This window comes from Lipophrys pholis, assembly GCF_963383615.2.
Source record: "Lipophrys pholis genome assembly, chromosome: 19".
Lineage (NCBI taxonomy): Eukaryota > Metazoa > Chordata > Actinopteri > Blenniiformes > Blenniidae > Lipophrys > Lipophrys pholis.
The window spans coordinates 2,309,453-2,333,176 of record NC_137647.1 but is presented as its reverse complement, the minus strand read 5'-3'; the positions used below and the strand labels follow the sequence as shown (position 1 = coordinate 2,333,176).

General features: G+C 47.0%; 3 protein-coding genes across 3 annotated transcripts; all 3 read left to right on the top strand.

The window, feature by feature from the left end:
- Window positions 1-60: 60 nt before the first annotated feature.
- Window positions 61-3,597, top strand: LOC308124273 (sodium channel protein type 4 subunit alpha B-like; the record flags this gene model as incomplete). Its single annotated transcript, XM_080487196.1, has 9 exons — window positions 61-192; window positions 358-495; window positions 682-842; window positions 1,738-1,866; window positions 2,087-2,178; window positions 2,277-2,555; window positions 2,670-2,733; window positions 2,938-3,079; window positions 3,271-3,597. The coding sequence occupies 9 exons, from the start codon at window positions 61-63 to the stop codon at window positions 3,595-3,597; spliced, it is 1,464 nt and encodes a 487-aa protein (XP_080343322.1).
- On the top strand, window positions 3,553-15,948 carry scn4ab (sodium channel, voltage-gated, type IV, alpha, b). Its single transcript, XM_080488024.1, has 20 exons — window positions 3,553-3,630; window positions 3,752-3,990; window positions 5,348-5,419; window positions 5,553-5,654; window positions 5,982-6,338; window positions 6,791-7,007; window positions 7,082-7,365; window positions 7,537-7,645; window positions 7,766-7,926; window positions 8,044-8,217; window positions 8,508-8,630; window positions 8,871-9,155; window positions 9,708-9,761; window positions 10,111-10,248; window positions 10,454-10,558; window positions 11,145-11,415; window positions 12,095-12,716; window positions 13,086-13,230; window positions 13,310-13,387; window positions 14,463-15,948. The coding sequence occupies exons 2-20, from the start codon at window positions 3,844-3,846 to the stop codon at window positions 14,844-14,846; spliced, it is 3,828 nt and encodes a 1,275-aa protein (XP_080344150.1). The 5' UTR covers window positions 3,553-3,630; window positions 3,752-3,843; the 3' UTR covers window positions 14,847-15,948.
- Window positions 15,949-21,641: 5,693 nt separating this feature from the next.
- On the top strand, window positions 21,642-23,448 carry gh1 (growth hormone 1; the record flags this gene model as incomplete). Its single annotated transcript, XM_080487195.1, has 6 exons — window positions 21,642-21,654; window positions 22,334-22,467; window positions 22,575-22,691; window positions 22,886-23,029; window positions 23,164-23,292; window positions 23,386-23,448. The coding sequence occupies 6 exons, from the start codon at window positions 21,642-21,644 to the stop codon at window positions 23,446-23,448; spliced, it is 600 nt and encodes a 199-aa protein (XP_080343321.1).
- Window positions 23,449-23,724: the final 276 nt, after the last annotated feature.

Genomic DNA, 23,724 nt, shown 5'->3' with positions numbered 1-23,724 from the left:
CCTGACAGGAAGTGGCGGTGAGGCAGCAGTAGGCTTCAGGTGCCCCTGCATGATGTCAACATGGCACATCTGCTGCCCCCTGTTGGTACGGAGGTCTTCAGACACTTCACCCCGGCTTCACTGGAGGAACTCCAACGACGACACCAAGAGGAAGAGAAGGAACGAGAGAGGAGGAAGGAGAAGAACATCGAGGTGAAAACAGCAGCCAGGAGTCCTCTGTAGTTATCTGTACTCTGACAGCTAGTAATCTGTACTCTGAGAACAAGTAATCGTTACTCTGACAGCTAGTAATCTGTACTCTGAGAACAGGTAATCCTCAGACCTTGATGCTGATTGGCTCTCTCTCTCTGATGACAGATCGCAGAGGAAGATCTTCCCCGGCCGGCCAGTGACTTGGAGGCAGGGAAGCCCCTCCCCTTTATCTACGGAGACCCGCCCCCTGAGTTTCACAACACGCCATTGGAGGAGCTGGATCCCTTCTACCAATCACAGAAGGCCTGTTTCATTTTACTAAAACCTGTATCAATGATGTAGTTTGATTAGTACCTGTGGTAATCTTCGGGAGTTACTGTTGGTAACAAAGCAGTTGTTATTTGGTGACTAACTTACCTGGTAACCATTGTAAGCACGGTAGCCATAGTGACCAGGGTAACCATGGTAACGCTGCATGTCTCTCTGCAGACCTTCATCGTGCTCAGTAAAGGAAACGTCATCTACAGGTTTAACGCCGACCCAGCGTGTTTCCTGCTCAGTCCCTTCAACCCTCTGAGGACCGGCGCCATCAAGATCCTCATCCATTCATATCCTTCACCCTGTCACAGTCCTGGTCCTGCTAGGGTTCTGCAAGTTTTCAGTGTTCGCTGAATCTAATGAATGAGTCACGACTTGGCTGAGGCCTGAAGGAGCTGATCGATCAGGTTGATTGACGGTCTGGAGGTTAATTTTCCTTAAAACCAAAACGTTCTTCAGTTTGTTCATTATGGTGACGATTTTGGCCAACTGTGTGTTCATGACCATGAGTGACCCCCCGGCCTGGAGCAAGACTGTGGAGTGAGCACGCACGCGCACACACACACACACACACACACACACACACACACACACACACACACACACACACACACACACAGCACATTTAAACAGCGAAACCATGTTTTTACAACTTTTACAGTTTAATCTTCCGACTGTTTGTTACAACTTCACTTCTTTCAGCCTCACTTTGTTTCTATCAACCACACACTGACTCCACTCAGCTCACACACTCCCTGCTTTCTGTAATATTGACCTCCACACCATTGTGGGTGGGGCCACGGGGGTGGGCGGGGCCACAGCAGATTTACCTGCTCATCAGCAGCCAGATTGACTCGGGGATCCAGCGCTCACTGTCCGCTGGCCACTGGTTCTTGGTGAAGGGATGGAGGGAGGAGGCAAGGATGGAGGGAGGAGAGGAGGTGGGGATGGAAGACGCGGGGATGGAGGAGGTGGGGATGGATGGAGGGAGGAGGCGGGGAGATTGTGGTTCAGAGAGGCGAGGATGGAGGGAGGTTGAGTCTCGGGTTGTGAGTCTCGGGTTGTGAGTCTCGGGTTGTGAGTCTCAAGTTGTGAGTCTCGGGTTGTGAGTCTCGGGTTGTGAGTCTCGGGTTGTGAGTCTCGGGTTGTGAGTCTCAGGTTGTGAGTCTCAGGTTGTGAGTCTCGGGTTGTGAGTCTCAGGTTGTGTGTTTTGTGTGTCCTCCACAGGTACGTGTTCACAGGAATCTACACGTTCGAGGCGACGGTCAAAGTTTTGTCTCGAGGATTCTGCGTCGGACATTTCACCTTCCTGAGAGACCCGTGGAACTGGCTGGACTTCCTGGTCATCAGCATGGCGTAAACAAACACACACACACACACACACACACACACACACACACACACACACACACACACACACACACGCACACACACTACAATCAGTATTTTTGAGAAAAATGTGTTTTAACAACTGACGTTGGTCATGAAACTGAAATCATTATTGTGTGACAGGATGATGATGATGATGATGATGATGATGATGATGATGATGATGATGATGATGATGATGTTGCAGGTATCTGACGGAGTTCGTGGATTTGGGGAACGTTTCTGCGTTGAGGACGTTCAGGGTTCTGCGAGCGTTGAAAACCATCACGGTGATACCGGGTCAGTGTCCTCTGATTGGCTGCTCCTGAGTGGCTGCCCAGCTGTGATTGGCTGCTCCTGATTGGCTGCTCCTGATTGGCTGCTCCGTGCCGCTGCAGGTTTGAAGACGATTGTCGGAGCTCTCATCCAATCGGTAAAGAAGCTTGGTGACGTCATGATCCTGACCGTCTTCTGCCTCAGCGTCTTCGCTCTCGTTGGTCTACAACTCTTCATGGGGAACCTGCGACAGAAGTGTGTCTTCATGCCACCTTCGTTTGGCAACCTCACAGCTGACGGTTTCCCTAGCAACGGCACCGATAGCAACGGCACCCATAGCAACAGCACCCATAACAATAGCACCGGAAGCTTTGATTACTACGAGTACATCAACAATCCAGGTTATCAATACGTCACGCCATCTTTACTTCCTATATGACAGAAAATATTGAAGCTTTGGAATCTGTCTGTCTGTCTCTCTGGTGTCCCTGTAACTCCTGGTCTGTCTCTTCCAGATAACTACTATTACGTCCCCGGTCAACTGGACGCTCTGCTCTGTGGAAACAGTTCCGACGCCGGGTTCGTCCACATGTTACTATTGTAACTATTCCACTACACGTACAACGGCTGCCATTGGTTACACTACCACGATACTGCTATTAGTTAGACTACTACCAGTACTACTCCTAGTTACACTACCACCAATACTGCCGTTAGTTACACTACCACCGATAACGCTATTAGTGATGATGATGATGATGATGAAGAGAATGATGTGTTCAGGGTCTGTCCGGTGGGCTTCACCTGTCTCAAAGCCGGCAGGAATCCAAACTACGGCTACACGAGCTACGACTCCTTCGGTTGGGCCTTTCTGTCTCTGTTCAGACTGATGACGCAGGACTTCTGGGAAAACCTGTTCCAGCTGGTCAGTCTGTCCCCGTCTCACCTGTCTGTCTCACCTGTCTGTCCCTGTCTCACCTGTCTCTCTCACCTGTCTGTCCCTGTCTTACAGTCTGTCTCACCTGTCCGTCTCGTCTAACTTGTCTCTCCTTTCTGCCTTACCTATCTGTCTCAACTGTCTGTTGCACACCCCCCCCCCCCCCCCCCCCCCCGAAGACACTGCGTGCGGCGGGTAAGACCTACATGGTGTTCTTCGTGGTGGTGATCTTCCTGGGCTCCTTCTACCTGATCAACCTGATCCTGGCGGTGGTGGCCATGGCCTACGCTGAGCAGAACGAGGCCACGCTGGCGGAGGCCAAGCAGAAAGAGGCGGAGTATGCCGCCATCCTGGAGGTGCTGCGGAAGAGGGAGGAGGAGGTCCGCTGGCACTCAGTCTCACTTCCACCCTCACCTCACCACCACCCTCACATCACCTCCACATTCTGTCATTACAGCAGGCGGCCTGCAGGGCGGCGCTCCGAGAGAAACAGGGCGGAGATGTGAAGAACCAGGAACAGGAGCCCACAGCGCAGGACGGTACAGACACTCAGTCATCCATTCATTCTGACTCCACCCGCTGGTCAGGGACAGGGTGGAGGTAGAGGTGGTGTGATCTCTCCGGGTTGATGATGAACATGTGAACTGGGGATGTGTGCAGAGCTGGTGGAGGAGCAGCGGGCCTGCGCCCCCTGCTGGTACACCTTCGCCCGTCGGGTCCTGCAGTGGAACTGCTGCGGCTGCTGGCGGTGGATGAAGCCGTGGCTCCACGCCGTCGTCATGGATCCATTCGTCGACCTTGGAATCACCATCTGCATCGTCCTCAACACTGTGTTCATGGCCATGGAGCACTACCCCATGACGGAGAGGTTTGAGGAGCTGCTGAGCATCGGCAACCTGGTGAGAGGGTGAGGGGGGGCATCTCTGGTTCTCTCTGGATTAACTGATAGATTAATTCTGGTTTAAATTTTGGATTAATTTCAGGATTAACTCTGGTTCTCTCTGGATTAATTTCTGGATTAACTCTAGTTTATAGTCTGGATTAATTTCTGGATTAACTCTGGTTTATATTCTGGACTAACTTCAGGATTAAGTCTGCTTTATATTCTGGATTAACTCTGGTTTATATTCTGGACTAACTTCAGGGTTAACTCTGGTTTTTGTTCTGGATTAACTGCAAGATTAACTCTGGTTCTCTCTGGATTAACTCCAGATTAACACTGCTTTAAATTCTGGATTAACTTCAGATTAACTCTAGTTTACCATAATGTATTTATGTTAAATCAGTCTTTTAGTTTCTGTATATCTTCCCTGAACAGAAAATATTAGTATCGTCTACAAAACACTAGTTTTATAACTTTTGATTTATTAATAATGTCATTTTTATCAAGTAAAAACAGTTTTGGACCCGATACTGACCCCTGGGGGACACCACTGTTTCCAGTTCATTAAGTAACTTTTCACCCAGTGTAATCCCCCTGATTCCATGCCACTCTACTTTATTGACTAATATGTTATGGTGTATTGTGTCAAAGCTTTGTCGATCAGTTTGCAGGGGGAGTATTGATCGATCTCACAGTGTTTCTACCTTCTTCTATTGGTTCTGTTAAAATGTTGAAGTGAATCCATGTTGACAGAAAGTATTTTCTTCTGTTTGTCTGAGAATTGATCTGATGTGAATGATTAATGTTTCTACAATGTTGGACAGTGGAAGCAGAGAAACCGGCCTGTCGTTGGTGAAGTGGAGTTGATCTCCAGTCTTATACTGTATAGCAGCACTACCTTTGCTAATGTTATCTTATTTTGAAATTTACTGGTTTGGAATGATAAATGAGAGAAGTATATTAGAAGCTCTGAAATCCCCTCAATTACCATTGTAGCAGTTTTGATGTATATTTCATCACAATCAATATATGTTTAGTATTTAGATTAATTTACAATATCTAGTGTTTCTTTCTCCTCCACTGCTGTGAGGAACATGGAGCTACTTCCTGTCATTGATATAATATAACAAAATATTGGTCCAATATTTACAAAGAAGTTGTTAAAACTGTTAATATTTGGCCTGTTTTGTTCCATTTTCATTAAAGTATCGAGGAAAACTTTGTTCTCTAGAACCATTGTTGATAAGTTTATTTAATGTGCCACTGATTCTTTTCATGTTATTTTATTATTATTTTATATTTACTATTGATTGATCAGTGGACTGATCAATGCATTAATCAGCAGTGTTGGTAACTTCCTGTTTGCTCCTCAGGTCTTCACAGGGATTTTTACAGCTGAAATGATCCTCAAGCTTGTGGCCATGGACCCGTACTACTACTTCCAGGTTAGACCCCCTGAACCATAAACCCTCTGAACTGTGACCCCCCCCCCCCCCTGAACCTCCGCTCCCTGCAGGTTCTCCTGCTCCGACCCCGGTTCCACAGGTTCTCCTGCTCTGAGGTGTCTTGTGCTTGCAGGTGGGCTGGAACATCTTTGACAGCATCATCGTGACGATGAGTCTGGTGGAGTTGGGACTGGCCGACGTCCAGGGACTGTCGGTGCTACGCTCCTTCAGACTGGTCAGTACATCTTCATCTTCACCTTCATCTTTATCTTCATCTTCATTGTCTTCCTCACTTCACCACACTCAGAGTTCCTACGGTTCTTGAATTCAGCATTGTGATTGTGCCTGGACCTGCTGTGAATCTCGTTAATCCTGACTAACACTGAAGAGCTAATCCACAAATCCCTTGTTCTGCCTGTAGTAATCTGTAATCCATCGTTCTCACTCTAGTAATCTGTAGTCCCTGATTCTCCCTGTGGGAATCTGTAACCCCTGGTTCTCCCGGTAGCAATCTCTAATCCCTGGTTCTCCCGGGAGTAATCTGTAATCCCTGGTTCTCCAGATGCGAGTGTTTAAACTGGCCAAGTCATGGCCGACACTCAACATGCTGATCAAGATCATCGGGAACTCGGTGGGCGCTCTGGGGAACCTGACCCTGGTCCTCGCCATCATCGTCTTCATCTTCGCCGTGGTGGGCATGCAGCTGTTTGGGCGGAGCTACAGGGACTGCGTGTGCCGCATCGCCGCCGACTGCCAGCTGCCGCGCTGGCACATGACCGACTTCTTCCACGCGTTCCTCATCATCTTCAGGATTCTGTGTGGCGAGTGGATCGAGACCATGTGGGACTGCATGGAGGTGGCGGGACAGTCCATGTGTCTAATGGTCTTCATGATGGTCATGGTCATTGGCAACCTGGTGGTGAGTGTCCACTGCATGTCCACTGCATGTCCACCATACCACTAAATATCCACTGAATGTTCACTGCATGTCCGCCATACCACTAAATGTCCAGTGGATGTCAACTGAATGTCCACCATGCCACTGGATATCCACTGCTTGCCACTGACTGTCCACTGCATGTCCACCATTCCTGTTGGCCCAGGACACTGTATAAAGAGAACATTCTTCTTGGCCTGTTTCCATTGTCCTCCTTCCACCAAAACCTGGGGTACATCTGAATAGTCCCTCCTTTCTCCTTTCCTATCTACTTTTCCTTAACCCCGTGGATGACCTCACGATAATAATCCGACCTGTCGGGAGACTTCCTGTCTGTAGACTTCCTATCAGGAGTTTTCCTGTCTGTGGACTTCCTGTCTGGAGACTTCCTGCCAGGTGTTCCAGGTCCTGAACCTGTTCGTTGTGTGTTCCAGGTCCTGAACCTGTTCCTTGCGCTGCTCTTGAGCTCCTTCAGTGGAGAGAATCTGGCGGCTCCAGAGGAAGAAGGAGAGAACAACTTGCAAATCGCCATGAACCGGATCAGCAGGGCCATGGCCTGGATGAAGACCAGGATCATGGGACACGTGAGGTCTATCCTGGGGAAGAGGACTGGTCTGGACCCGGACCAGAACCCAGACCCGGACCAGACTGGTGAGACCAGACTTTAGTAGTTTATCATTCCAGTAAACTTGTTCTGGAACATGTTTGTCTGTTGATCGTTACAGTGACTGGTCCACACCTGGACCTGGTGAGGGAGGAGGTTCTACCTTTGACCCCTGTGACCCCTGTGACCCCCGTGACCTCCGAACAATCATCATCATATAACCCTGAGCTCCAAAGAAAAGACGTCAACCTGACCAGCAACTATAAGAGCATTTCCTGCCTGAGAGTCCCGATCGCCCAATCAGAGTCCGAGGAGGAGGAAGATGAGGAAGAGGAGGAGGGAGATGAGGAAGAGGAGGAGGAAGATGAGGAAGAGGAAGAAGGAGATGGCAAGAAACACTCCAAAGTAAATGTTGCTCTGCCTGCTGCTGTTTCTCTTCTCTGGAAGTGTTTCTGTCTCATCATGTCGTTGATCTCATCGTGTCATCATTTCTTTTGTTTCATCGTGTTTGTCCCAACGCGTCATTTGTCTCATTGTCATTTATCTCATCATGTCATTTCTGTCGTTTCTATTCAGGACGACGACTCATCAATCTGTAGCACCGTAGAGAAAGTTCCAGACGACCTCTACAACGATGAAGATGATGATGAAGATAAAAACACACCGGCAGACTGCTGGACAGAGAGTACACACACACACACTACAATCACTATCACAATCACAACTGATGGTCATGAAACTGAAATTGTTATTATGTGACAGGATGATGATGGTGTGTGTCTGTGTCTGTCTGTCTGTCTGTCAGAGTGCTACAGGAGGTGTCCCTGTCTGGACCTGGACCTGGACTCGACCGGGGTCAAAGGAAAGTCCTGGTCTAACCTCAGAAGAACCTGTTTCACCATCGTGGAGCACAACTACTTCGAGACCTTCATCATCTTCATGATCCTGATGAGCAGTGGGGCGCTGGTACCCTGCTCCTCTTCTTCACTCCTCCTCCTCTTCCTCACTGTCGATGTTGTTTTGACCTGCTGCTGATCACACTGATCCGTGTGTGTGTGTGTCTGTGTCTGTGTGTGTGCGCAGGCCTTCGAGGACATCTACCTGGAGCAGCGCCGGGTGGTGAAAGTGCTGCTGGAATACGCCGACCAGGTTTTCACTTTCATCTTCGTGGTGGAGATGTTGCTCAAGTGGATCGCCTATGGATTCTCTACCTACTTCACCAACGCCTGGTGCTGGCTGGACTTCCTCATCGTGGACGTATGACTCACTCACTCACGAGTACTCACGGATGTTCGTAGCAGAACCAAACACAGCTCACATGAGTTGGCATTAGACATCCAATCAACACTGGTTTGATGTTCAGAGCAGGAGAGGGTGTGATGTCATCAGTGGAGGGCGTGATGTAATCGGTCGAGGGTGTAGTGAAGGAGGGTGTGATCTCATTGGGGCAGAGCGTGATGTTATCGGGGGGGATGTGTGCTGTCATCTGGGGGTGGTGTGATGTCATCAGGGGAAGGTGTGATGTCATCAGCAGGTGTGTGTTCCAGGTGTCTCTGGTGTCGCTGACCGCTAACATCCTGGGATACTCGGAACTCGGCGCCATCAAGTCGCTGAGGACACTGCGAGCTCTGCGACCACTGAGGGCCCTGTCTCGCTTCGAGGGCATGAGGGTGAGACAGACACCTGAGAGAGACAGACACCTGACAGACTCAGACACCTGAGAGACAGACACCAAAGATGTAGTAAATGTTTTCAGGTGTATGTTGTGTCCATGGGGCCTCAGCGGTCCATGTCTTCATCAGCTCCTCCCCTTGCTCCACCCTCTGTCTTGTAAGTGGAGAAGCTGACGGAGACACAGCAGTCCATGTCTCCGTCAGCTCCTCCCCCTGCTCCGTCCTCCCGTCCTGCAGGTGGTGGTGAACGCGCTGGTGGGAGCGATCCCCTCCATCTTCAATGTGCTGCTGGTGTGTCTGATCTTCTGGCTGATCTTCTCCATCATGGGCGTCAACCTGTTCGCCGGGAAGTTCTTCTTCTGCTACAACATGACGGCGGCCGAGGTCTTCGACGCCCAGCAGGTGGACAACAAGACAGAGTGTCTCACCTTGATGGCGTCCAACGCCTCTGCCGTCCGCTGGACCAACGCCAAAGTCAACTTCGACAACGTGGGCATGGGATACCTGTCGCTATTGCAGGTGGTGAGTACTATGCTTAGAGTGCCGGTACTCCAAAGTACCCAAAGTATCCACAGCACTACAGTAATAGAATGACTGGGGCTGGTACCTAGACCCAACTCTGTCGCCGGTTCCACCGCAGATGGTACGGGAAAATGTGGGCGGGGTTGTGTGCAACACGGGAATGTGTCAGGAGGCGGAGCTTCAGCCATGAGCCTCTGTTCTCAGTGACACAGCAAACGTTCTCATTGTGAATGGCAGCGTCCAGCTCCTGCTAAAGCTCCTCCCCTCCAGTTGCTGAGAAGTGGTTACGGTACTTTAGGTACCATCCACAACTTCACACAACACAAACCTGAACCACCTCAGTCCATCAAACAATCCGGTGGAGCCGCGGCTTCAGACATGAAATCTAATTTTGACCAAAGTACCGGTAGTACCAGAGTACTAGCAGTACCAGAGTATCCGTACTACCAGAGTACCCCCCCCCCCCCCCCCCCCCCCCCCCCCGTGTGTGGCTGCTACCGATGATCCATTCAGGAAGAAGTATGATTCTTCTTCTTCTTCTTCTTCTTATAGGCAACATTTAAAGGTTGGATGGCCATAATGTACGCAGCCGTGGACTCCAGAGAGGTCAGTACTGCTGCAATACTCACACTGACACTGATACACACACACACACACACACACACACGCACACACACACACACACACACACACACACACGACGTGAACCAGCAGCAGTGACAGTAAGAACGTTACTTCAGCACTTTAGTTTGATTTGTGTGTTTTCAGATGTGTGTGTGTTTGTCCATGCATGTGTGTGGCCGTGTGTGTGTGTGTGTGGCCTGAAGACCCTGAAGGGTCTGTACACAGGTAGTATGACAGTATGAGCAGTACTCCTGGTACTGCCTGAAGGGTCTGGGCACTCAGACCGAGTCACAGTCTGACAATCTGGTTGCCATGGTTACTGCGGGTGCAGGTGGAGTCCCAGCCCATGTACGAGGAGAACCTGTACATGTACCTGTACTTCGTCTGCTTCATCATCTTCGGCTCCTTCTTCACCCTCAACCTCTTCATCGGAGTCATCATCGACAATTTCAACCAGCAGAAGGCCAAGATAAGTTTCTCCTCTCACACCAGCTCATCTGCGGTTGACGTCTCCGGTTAAGGTCTGGTTGACAACTCCGGTTGATGTCTTGTTCATGTCTTGTTGACGTCTCCAGTTGATGTTTACGGTTAAGGTCTGGTTGACGTCTCCGGTTGACGTCTCCGGTTGATGTCTGGTTGACATGATTCTCACGGTTCTGGTTTCCTGTTTCCACGTCGGAGGAACCGACATCTTCATGACGGAGGAGCAGAAGAAGTACTACAATGCCATGAAGAAGCTCGGCTCCAAGAAACCCCAGAAACCTGTTCCCCGACCCGAGGTGAGAACCGGCCACTCAGCATAGAGCGTCTATAACCAACGCAAAGCATCTGTAACCAATGCAGAGCGTCTGTAACCAACATAGAGTGTCTGTAGCCAACGCAAAGCATCTGTAACCAATGCAGAGCGTCTGTAACCAACATAGAGTGTCTGTAGCCAACGCAGAGCATCTGTCACCAATGCTGAGTGTCTGTAGCCAACACAGAGTGTCTGTGACAACGTAGAGCGTCTGTAACCAAAGCAGAGTGCCAGTAACCAATGTAGAGCATCTGTAACCAAAACAGAGCGTCTTTCACCAATGTAGAGCATCTGTAACCAACATAGAACATCTGTGGCCAATGTAGAGCATCTGCAACCAATGCAGAGCGTCTTTCACCAATGTAGAGCATCTGTAAACAACATAGAACATCTGTGGCCAATGTAGAGCATCTGCAACCAATGCAGAATGTTTTTTAGAGAATGCAGAGCGACGCTCCTTTTGAGGAGACGTGTAACCCATTCTAAACGGTAAGTGATGCTCTGGCGGGTTCTACCAGTTCTCAACGATAACCATCCCTGGGTGTGTCCCCGGTCTCTGGTCCGTCCAGAACCGGTTCCAGGCGCTGGTCTTCGACCTGGTGACCACTCAGGTGTTCGACATCTTCATCATGGTGCTGATCTGCCTCAACATGGTGACCATGATGGTGGAGACGGACGAGCAGAGCCAGGAGAAGGAATTCATCCTGTACTGGGTCAACGTGGTCTTCATCGTTGTCTTCACCTCAGAGTGCATCCTGAAGATGGTGGCACTCCGGCAGCACTATTTCGCTGTGGGCTGGAACATCTTCGACTTTGTGGTCGTCATCCTCTCCATCATCGGTGAGTCTGGACGTTCAGAGTGTTGATCAATACGAGTCGTTCTGTGTTGACGCAACAAGGATCTTTAATGTGTGAAAACTAAACCTTCCTCACTGGGGGGGCAGGGGACCTAGCCAAGATGACCGCCACACCATACGTCTGCTCCAATAGGCAGCGCCAGTCTATGAGGACTCTGGACAGTTTGGATTCCAGACTGTTCCGACCGTGAACTGTTTGGACTCTGGACACTTTGGACTCTGGACACTTTGGACTCTGGACACTTTGGACTCTAGGCTGTTTGGACTCTAGACTTTTTGGACTCTGGACAGTTTGGACTCTGGGCTGTTCAGAGTCCGAAATGCCCAGAGTTTGAAATGCCCAAACAGTGGACTGTTTGGCCTCTGGACAGTTTGGACTTAGGACAGTTTGGAGTCTGGACTGTTTGGACTCTGGACTGTTTGAACTCTGGACTGTTCCGACCGTGGACAGTTGGGACTCTGGACAGTTTGGACTCTGGACTGTTTGAACTCTGGACTGTTCCGACCGTGGACAGTTGGGACTCTGGGCATTTCGGACTCTGATTAGTTTGGACTCTCGACATTTCAGACTCTGGACAGTTTGGACTCTGGACTGTTTGGAAACTGGACAGTTTGGACTTTCGACTGTTTGGCGTTAACACTGCTTGTCTTCTCCTCGTTAGGTCTTCTCCTTGCCGACATCATCGAGAAGTACTTTGTCTCGCCCACGCTCTTCCGTGTGATCCGATTGGCTCGTATCGGCCGAGTGCTGCGCCTCATTCGTGGGGCAAAGGGAATCCGCACGCTGCTGTTCGCCCTGATGATGTCTCTGCCCGCCCTCTTCAACATCGGCCTGCTGCTCTTCCTCATCATGTTCATCTTCTCGATCTTCGGCATGTCCAACTTTGCCTACGTGAAGAAGGAGGCGACAATCGACGATATGTTCAACTTTGAGACCTTCGGCAACAGCATGATCTGCATGTTCACGATCACCACGTCGGCCGGGTGGGACGGCCTGCTCCTCCCCATCATGAACACGCCCCCCGACTGCGAGCCCAACGCCGAGAACCCGGGCTCGCCGGTGCGGGGGAACTGCGGCAGCCCGGCCTTGGGCATCGTCTTCTTCACCACCTACATCATCATGTCCTTCCTGGTGGTGGTCAACATGTATATCGCCATCATCCTAGAGAACTTCAATGTGGCCACGGAGGAGAGCAGTGACCCGCTGTGTGAGGACGACTTCGAAATGTTCTATGAGACCTGGGAAAAGTTCGACCCGGACGCCTCCCAGTTCATCCAGTACAGGTGAGATAATCTAGTACAGGTGAGATAATTCAGTACAGGTGAGATAGTCCCGGACAAGTGAGATGATCCAGGACAGGTGAGACGATCCAGGACAGGTGAGCTAGTCCAGGACAAGTGAGATAATGCGGAACAGGTGAGATAATCCAGGACTAATCCAATACAGGTAATATTAATCCAGGACAGGTGAGCTAGTCCAGTGCAGATGAGATAGTCCTGGACAGGTGAGCTAGTCCAGGACAAGTGATATAATGTGGGTGGGACAGGTGAGATAATCCAGGACTAATCCAGTACAAGTAATATAATCAAGGACAGGCGAGATAATTCAGGACAGGTGATAGCCATATTAACCGCCTTCTTGTTGTTCCACAGCGAGCTCTCTCAGTTCTGCGACACTCTGCGAGATCCTCTGAGGATCCCTAAACCAAACACCATCAAACTGATCCACATGGACCTTCCTCTGGTCCCTGGAGACAAGATCCACTGCCTGGACATCCTGCTGGCGCTCACTACTCAGGTAGCTAACCTGCTCCGCTAACTCACCTGTCACACTCCATCCAAGGATCCCCATCTGACCTGATTTGGTCCTTGTGCAGGTGTTGGGGGATTCAGGAGAGATGGACGCTCTGAAAGCCAGCATGGAGGAGAAGTTTATGGCCAACAACCCGTCCAAGGTAACGCCGTCATTCCACTATCACTTTCGCCACAGCGTTATAACAACCATGTAGGTGCCGATGCCGTGAAAAGGTTGAGCACTGGAGATAGCTGATCGAAAAATATCAAATATAATTACATTCTTTAAAAAGGGGGGTTCAGAGATGGGACCCTCGTGGCGGGTCAGGGCAGGAGTTGAGGCCTTCAGTTTCAGGCCTCTGGTCTTAGCGGTTAGCAGGCTGGGCTAACTGCTGGACGAGCTGCATGCAGCTCCTACCACCAGCAAGAGAGAAATGAATGCTCCAAAAGCTTTTGATAAGGTGGGGCGCTCAAAGGTATCAAATCCGGGGGGTCCTGACCAATCAGTGGCTGGCTGAGTGGGGCGTCAGTTACGCTTGAGGAGGCAGGATTTGCATGCGAGTGAGCTGCAGTTTATTTCTGTGATCTGGTGAGATCCCAACATATGCCGCCAGTAATCATCTGTAATACAGTCCGATGCTCCCAGCATGCACTTTAAAGAGGACAAAGGAATCCAAGATGGCCGACATCTGAAAAACAGGCATTGAAACTTGTCGTATTTTGGCGGTTTTAGTGTTTAGTGTCACTCAGCTTGAAATTTTCCAGGAAGACGTCTGACTGTTTTGACCTGTGGTCCTGTGTTAACAGTTAAACCTGTCCCTACAAGCTGATTGGTCCACTCAGTCCAGGGCGTCCGTTGTTATCGGGTCCTCTCACCAGAGCTTCTACCTGCTTTTATTTGTTGGAAGGAAGCGCTCTGATTGGCCAACATCAATCATTTCTGTGTGTTAGCAGCTGCTGACAGCGATTTAACAGTTGTGATGCTAACTAGTTTCTAACTAGCTGCTAACTAGCTACTTACAAGTCAAGAACTAGTCACTAACTAGCCGCTAACAATAACTAACTAGCAGCTAAATAGCTGCTAACTGGTCACAAACTTGCTGCTAACTAGTCGCTAAGTCACTGTAATGAAGTGTTTTCTGTCGTAAGCATTATATGCTAACCTTGCAGGTCATAAACCTAAAGCAACGAATCTCAGAAAAGGTTCCAGAGTGACGTGAATGTTTCCACCTGCAGGTGTCGTATGAACCAATCAGCAGCACCTTGCGCAGGAAACAGGAAGAGGTAGCGGCGGCGGTGATTCAGCGAGCATTCAGGAAGCACCTTCTGCAGCGGACCGTCAAACTGGCGTCCTACAAACACCGCCAGAGGACGGACGGATGGCGAGACGAGCAGCCGCCACCGGAGACGGAAGGGCTGCTGTGCCAACGCCTCGATCAGCTGTATGACGAACCGGAGCGGCCCGCCCGGGTGGAGCTCCAGAGCGAACTCATCCTCCACGCCGCTCCTCCACCCGGCGCCGCCATGTTTCTGCTGGATGACAGTGTGCGGGAAGCCGCTCCTCCGCCCGGCGCTGCCATGTTTCTGCTGGACGACAGCGTGCGGGAGTCCGTCGTGTGATCCACTTTGCTCCTGCAGGAAGTGAAGTGACCGGTGAAAGGAGCAGATCCGAACACCAAAGCATCCCGCTGAGCCTCCATCACCTCCACCCAACGCTCAGAGCTCCATCCTGCACACAGAGCTCCACCCTATGCTCAGAGTCCCGCCCTCAGGAGGGACTCATCGATCTGTGATCAGCTGTTAAGGAGGCGTCATGACGTAGCTGCTTCAAACATCCACAAAGTGTCCGTGGTGTGTCCTGATGGAGCTCCTGGAGGGTAGAGCTCCTGGAGGGCGGAGCTCCTGGAGGGTGGAGCGGCTCCTGATGGGTGGAGCTCCTGGTGGATGGCGCTCCTGAGATGACTGCCCAGGCTGACGGCTGATAATAAGTAACTGCTTGATGGCGATCAATATGTCTGCTTCGCTTGTTTTATTGAAATGTTGTGAGCCTGCTGACACCTGACCTCCACCCGCCCTCCACCTGACCTCCACCTGCCTCCTGCTGATTGATCCACTGGGCTGCAGGTGAGTGAGATGGTGAGTCAACCAATCAGGACTCAGGATCCTGAGCTGCTTCAAGTGACTGAACTGAAGTGAAACTGCAACAGAAATAAACCAAAGGAAAATCTTCTGCGACGAGAATTTCACTGCTTATTTCTTGATTTCTTGATTTCTTGATTTCTTGATTTCTTGATTTCTCGTCAAGCAACTCAAAGTCATTTCAAGACTTTTAGTGAGGAAAACCAACAAATTGAGTCGAGGAAAGAAAAACTGATTTAACAGGAAGAAACGTTTGAATATTAATAACGTTGGTCCATCATGAAGAACTCCTCATCTGTTCCCCTTTTCTTTCTTTCTTTCTTTCTTTCTTTCTTTCTTTCTTTCTTTCTTTCTTTCTTTCTTGTGTGCTGAGTCGTGTTGTTGGTGAAGTTAGATTGTAATTGTTTTTTCGTTTTGTACACTCACACATTGTGAATTGTGTGTTGTGTGATTGACGAGTCGTCACTTCTGATCGACCAGTCGTCACTTCTGATTGATGAACTTTAAATGTTTGATGATCAATGAGAGTTTAGACCTTCAGTACAAATCAATCAATATCAATGAATAAAGATCCACTTTCCTGAAAACATTGTTACCACATCTGTTTATATTTATACCAGAGTACGGCCAACCTGGATTAACTGACCTAGATTAATTTACCTGGATCAAGTAACCTGGATTAACATACCTGGATTAATTTACCTTGATTAATTTACCTGATTAACTCACCTGAATTAATTCACCTTGATTAATTCACCTGATTAACTCACCTGGATTAACATACCTAGATTAATTTACCTGTATTAACATACCTAGATTAATATATCTGGATTTACTCACCTGGATTAACTCACCTGGATTAATTTACCCGGAATAATTGACCTGGATTAACTCACCTGGATTAATCTAAGTGGATTAAAACGCCTGGATTAATTTACCTGGATTAACTCACCAAGATTAATTTACCTGAATTAACTCACCCAGACATTCTGGATCCCTGATCAGCATTGACACGAAGCAGGTTATGAACTCGCTAGTTCAAACCAGAGTTTTCCCGTCAGGATCAATGTGTTCACATGAATGGGGCGGAGCTTGACCAATCACACGAGGAGAAACTGCAGAGCAGTTTACGTAGTTGAGAAGCTTCCTCAGTGATCTTCCTTTACTATATATTTTTACATTCACTTCTTTTGAGGCTCCACCCCCAGTGTGAGGCTCCGCCCCCCTTGTGTATGTTTCACCATACGTCTAAGCAGTACATGAGAGTACATCCTTCCTTTTTACATATAAATCATACAGTTGTGGTCTATGTAAAGCGGAACTGCAGAGCTTGGGTCTGAATTCCTCATTATTAGAGCTCCACAGGCCCCTTTTCTACCCCTTTTCTGATGTGCTTCTGAGAGCAACTCGTTTTGGGGCGGTCTCTTCAAATGCAAATGAGACACTTCATACCCCGCCTCCTCTCCAGGTTGCAGAGGTGACACTCGGTTCAACTCCACCCTGTTCGGCCATCTTTGTAGTTTGATAGAACAGATACAATTATCTAGCGGCGCAGAAACTTTATATTCACACATTATTTACAAAATGTCAACAAGGGAAGATTTGTCCATCCAGCCATACATGTTGGAGCCAGAGTCGGACCCGGCGGAGCGAGATGAAAATGACCATGATGCACCTACAGAACAACGTCTTCATATGGATGTAACGCAATGGTGTGTTACTATATTTACACTAACTTCTCCATCCATGCCCACTACTACAATACTGCCTGTATTACAACGACTATTTAACACAGAAGTTACATTATAATCTAAAACGAGCACACAGCGCTAACATATGAAGACGGTGCAACTGCTAATGCTAACAAAACAATGACAGGGACGTCTTATCATCACACTTTTTAGCGTTATATACAGCTTACCGAAGTGCTCTGTTCGTCGTCTCCATAGATAGAAGGAACTGACCGCTCAATCAGACCAAGTCTTTCGGCAAATCCTTCTTTATACTGGCGGAGGTTGCTGAAGCAGTCATCCTTGAAGTGCTTCGCGCACACAAAAATGACCTTACCCACAGATGTGGGTACATTTCTGTGAAAAATAAAACTCAACCAGGCACTTCGAAAAGGTTCTGATGCTGGGAGACGGTGTAACGAAGCTTGTGGGTTACTACATCCAACAACCGAACATTTCGACTTATCCTCTCGTAACTTCGGTTGGACTACAAAATCGCAGCGAGAAACAAAAATGGCGGATTGCTCGAAGTGTCGGGCCTGGAGTCGATGTCCTAATTTGGCAGTTCCGCTGCGAATACTGTGACGTCATTGTTCAAAAAACGTAATAGAGAATAGAAAAATTGAAACAGATTGCAAAATATGACCAAAACAGAATATAAAGATATCAACGGAGCACCTGAAGAGACTACTTTGAACTTTTCTGTACTTCTAAACACTCTAAATATACAACAACATGCATTTAAGGGCTAAAAAAAAGTGGATTTAGCATGATATGTCCCCTTTAACGTGCACTATAATAACCATGAAGCTGTGCAATAGAAAAAATATTGTACTTCGTGAAGAACAGAAGGTTTTACATAATTATTTTTGAATATGGTCAACTTGAGATTTCCAGTTTAATTTTTCCTCCAGTGTCACAACCAAAAACCTAAATTCTGACACCCTTTCAATATTTCTCCCAGTCAGAAACAGCTGAATGTCAACATTTAATTTCAAATTTGAAACTGTAAATTTAGTTTTGTCCACATTTTTCGTCAAACCAATTGTGGATTTTTACCATTTCTTTTTAGATTATTTAACTCATGTCCTTTTGAATTCTTTCCTGACCAAAAAAAACCCAAATTGTATCATCAGCAAACAATACAAACTGTAATATTTCTGCCACTTCACATAGATCATTTATGTATGGAACAAAAGGTTTAGGCCCGATAACGGAACCTTGGGGAATTCCACATTGAATTTTGAATTTTTCTGAGGTATTGCCAGCAAACTGTACAAATCGTCGGTTTTCTAAACAACTTCTGATCCAATTGAACTCTCCTCCCATAATCTGTTATTTCTTTAATAGGATGTTGTGGTCTATGGTACCAAACGCTTTTTTCAGATCAAACCCAAACTGACTCTCGCTCAACAGATTTTTTTCAACACATGCATCTAATCTATAAACGGAAAGTTTTGCAATAATTTTAGCAAACTGTGCAAGTAGAGATGTTGGTCTGTACTTGGTTCAGCAGTGTTTATCTCCTGACTGAAGTGTGGGATCACTTTTGATATTTTCATTTTATGTGGAAAAGCCCCGGATATGAAAGAAAGGTTGAAAATGTGGCATAAAGGGGCTACTTATACAATCAATAGTGTGTTTTATAATCGTCATATCAAACCCACTGCTGTCTCTTCACATCTTATTTTTTAGCTGAGCTACAGAAAATCTGCTTCAGTAACTCCCTACAGATTAGGGCCAATGTTAACAAAATAAGAATTGAATTCATTAGACATTTATTTTACGTCTACTTCCTTATTTTCTTCATTCAGATAGTTGGGTTCACTTGTTATGCCAACTTTATCCTCCATTACACAATTAGGTATATTCCATGTCCCTTTGACATTGTTCAGATTTTCTAATAATCTTTTTTTGGCTTCTCTTAATCTACTCGTCAGATTATTTTTTTTATGTTTTATATTTTTACTCTGTTGCCTGTGTCCTTGAAAAATTGATTTTTCCCTTTTCAACCATTTTGCAAACCTTTTGTAATCCATGCTTTCTTGGTGGTCATTTTCTTCTTAATAATTAAGGGACAATTTCTGTCATATAAGTTCTGGAACCGGTTTAAAAAGGTATCTCATGCTGAGTTTACGTCTTCAACTTAACCCCAACCCGTTCTTCTTCCAGCAGAATTCTTCAGTTCTTAGTCTGACAGATTTTTTTGCTGTGGATCTTCGTTTGGTTCGTTAAGTAATAAATGCAGGAAAATGAACTGATAGATCATTGATCAGAATGCCACATTTGACTTCTTCAGTAATATTTGTGAATATATTGTCTTTAAGTGTTGCAGAGTCCATAGTTATTGGTGTGGGTCTCGTAATGAGAAGATGACATCCTTTACGACACATTGAATCAGTAAAATCTGATGTTATTTTAGGTTTGGACAAGTTTCAGAGATCAATGTTGTAATCTCCACACACGATGTAAGTTTTTCTGTCATTTGAATGTTCTAGAATTCCCTCTATGCTCTATGCCAGGGGTTCTGTCCACGCGATACAACAATGTTTTTCTGTCTTTCCGTTTCTATTTCTACACTTGTACACTCCATTAAATCTTCTACGACAGCAGTCATCGTCTGTACTAATCCACATTTTCATTCAAGCTTTACGTAAAGGGACACACCCCCCCCCTTTCTTGTATCCTCTATTTAAATGATGGAATTTATATCTTTCAAAATAAAAGTTTTTGAACATTTTCATTTTGTAACCAAGTGTCTGATAATGCAATCATTTTAAATTGTCCACTTAATACTTTCAGATCATCATACATTTTATGGAAATTTTTCACAAAGACTTCTACAATTAAAATGAATTAATGAGAAATTATTGTTCACTTCAATGTAGCCTGCAAACTCCCCGTCCGAGTATTATTTACATGTGTCATTGATCTGATTGTTCAGATGAGTCCAGATAATCCTGAAATTAATCCATAAGAGAAAACCAGAGTTAATCTAGAAGAGAAAACCAGAGTTAATCCTGAAGTTAACCGAGAAGGAAAACCAGAGTTAATCCAGAATATAAAACAGTTAATCCTGAAGTTAATTCAGAAGAGAAAACCAGAGTTTATCCACAATATAAAGAACAGTTAATCCTGAAATTAATCCAGAATATAAACCAGAATTAATCCTGAAGTTAATCCAGAAGAGAAAACCAGAGTTAATCGACAATATAAAGAACAGTTAATCCTGAAATTAATCCAGAATATAAACCAGGGTTAATCCTGAAGTTAATCCGGAAGAGAAAACCAGATCCCTCCACCTCCACCTGTACAGGTGAGTCACTGTGAGTCACTGCACCGTCATCACCATGGAAATCGTACGAGGCTCAGCTGAATGAACGTGTGAATATTAAGGTGAGTGAAAGAAAGAAGGTCAGACGTCATTAATGTGACTGAAGCAGCGACACAAACATCTGGTGAATATTGATCAGTGACACTGATCTGACTGTTGATCCTCCACTGACACCACGCAACGGAACCACACAACAAACAACACAAACACACAACACAACACAACCACACCATGCAACACAACAAACAACCACACAACATAACCACACGGAAAACAACACAACCACTTAACATCACAACACAACAATCACAACCACAAAACACAACAAACAACACAACCACAAAACACAACAAACAACACAACATCACTACACAACAAACAACACAACCACAGAACACAACATCACTACACAACAAACACAGCCCCAAAACACAACAAAACAACCACACAACAAATGACACAACCACACCACATAACAAACAACACATCACATCACAACACCACAAGACAACCACACCAAACAACAAACAACACAACATCCCAATACAACCACACCACATAACAAACAACACAACCACGCAACACAACATCACAACACAACACAATCACACCACACAACAAACAACACAACCACAGAACACAACATCACAACACCACACAATCACACCACACAACAAACAACACAACCACAGAACACAACATCACAACACAACACAATCACACCACACAACAAACAACACAACCACAGAACACAACGTCACAACACAATCACGTCACACAACAAACAACACAACACAACACAACCACACAACACAACCACACAGATACACAACACAACCACACAACCACACAACTACACAACACAGTGATACAATGTTCACAACATGACACAAGACAACACAACGTAAAAATACACATAACACAACAATTTTAATCTTCTCATCTCTTTAAGAGGAAGATGCTCTATATTCTTGATGTTAGAGAAGGAAGATGCTCTATATTCTTGATGTTAGGGGAGGAAGATGCTCTATATTCTTGATGTTAGGGGAGGAAGATGCTCTATATTCTTGACGTTAGGGGAAGAGGCAGCAGTTGTTTTCAGGTATGACCAGGAGGAAGAGGAGGATGAAGACACCCCCCAACGCCCCCGTTAGAGCATCACAGGACATATTTAATGAATGTGTGTGTTGTTTGTCGCAGGTTCATGAAGACATGAATGAATTCAGTGAGTCTGATTGGTGGATTCACCCTCCTCCATCACTCCTCCATCACTCCTCCATCACAAACGTCAAGAGATGTTTGAAAAGTAAAACAATGTTTAAACAAAACACACACACACACACACACACACACACACACACACACACACACACACACACACACACACACACACACACACACACACACACACACACACACACACACACACACAGGTTCAGGTTTCTGGTTGAATATAATCATGAAGTTTGCAGCTATAAAACCATGAATCTGAGCTGAAACTTCATAAGCCAAACTGAAGTCCAGCTAAAGATCCAGGATCAGAACCAGCACCACAACCTGATCCAGGGCCAGAACCAGAACCACAACCTGATCCAGAACCACCCGGAGCAGAACCAGAATCACGACTTGATCCAGAACCAGAACCAGAACTATGAACAGAGGTGAAACAAGTCTGATGTCACTCTTCATTGTCTGTTTTCTTTCTGACCTGAAGGTCTCTCACCTGACTGTCTCACCTGAGTGTGTGTCTCACCTGAGTGACTGTCTCACCTGAGTGTGTGTCTCACCTGTGTGTGTCTCACCTGAGTGTCTCACCTGAGTGTGTGTCTCACCTGAGTGAGTGTCTCACCTGAGTGAGTGTCTCACCTGAGTGAGTGTCTCACCTGTGTGTGTCATCTGTGCAGTCCTGGTCCTGCTGGCCCTCCTGTGTCTCGGCGTCTCGTGTCAGCCAATTACAGACAGCCAGCGTCTGTTCTCCATCGTGGTCAGCAGGGTGCAGCACCTCCACCTGCTGGCCCAGAAGATCTTCTCCGACTTTGTGAGTGACGACCACGCCCTTTACCAGATCAATCATCTGATCAATCCTGATCCATCACCTGATCAATCTATATCACTGTGTGTGTGTGTGTGTGTGTGTGTGTGTAGGAGAACACTCTCCAGACGGAGGAGCAGCGGCAGCTCAACAAGATCTTCCTCCAGGACTTCTGTCAGTCTGATTACATCCTGAGTCCCATCGACAAGCACGAGACGCAGCGCAGCTCTGTGAGTACCGGTACTCTGAGTACTCACAGTACTCCGATTACATCCTGAATCACATCGACAAGTACGAGACGCAGCGTAGAGCAGTCTTGTTTTGTTATGTTGTGTTGGAGTGCAGTCATGTTGTTGTTGTGTAGTCATGTTGTTGTTGTGTAGTTATGTTGTTGTTGTGTAGTCATGTTGTTGTGTTGCTGCAGGTGCTGAAGCTGCTGTCCGTCTCCTTCCGCCTGCTGGACTGTTGGGAGTTTCCCAGCCGTTCTCTCTCCACCGGATCGACTCAGAGGAACCAGATTTCACTCAAACTGTCGGAGCTGAAGACGGGAATCATGCTGCTGATCAGGGTGAGAGCACACACACACACACACACACACACACACACACACACACACACACACACACACACACACACACACACACACACACACACACACACACACACACACAATCACTCACCAGGCCGGTGTGTGTCCTACAGGAGAACCAGGACCCAGCAGACGTTCTGCCCGACGGCTCGTATGGAAGCTACTACCAGACGGTGGCAGCTGAAGAGTCTCTTAGCAGAACCTACGAGCTGCTGGCCTGCTTCAAGAAGGACATGCACAAGGTGGGGAGGGGTGGGGGGTGCAGGGGGGGCTCATTGTGATGTCATAATTATGTCATGATTATGTCACATGTGTTGGTTTTTCTGTGTTTGCAGGTAGAAACCTACCTGACGGTGGCGAAATGTCGACTCTTCCCTGAAGCCAACTGCACTTTGTAGTCCAACACGTTTCTGTGTCTGTAGTGTGTCTGTGGTCCAAAATGTCCCTTGTGTCTGTAGTGTGTCTGTGGTCCAAAATGTCCCTTGTGTCTGTAATGTGTCTGTAGTGTGTCTGTAGTCCAACGTGTCCCTTGTGTCTGTAATGTGTCTGTAGTGTGTCTGTAGTCCAACGTGTTCAAGTGCTCTGTGCTCTGGAGGCTCGTCTACATGTTCAGTGGAGGCACAGCTTTAGCATTAGCATCTTTAGCATCATCAACTTTAGCAATAGTCACTATA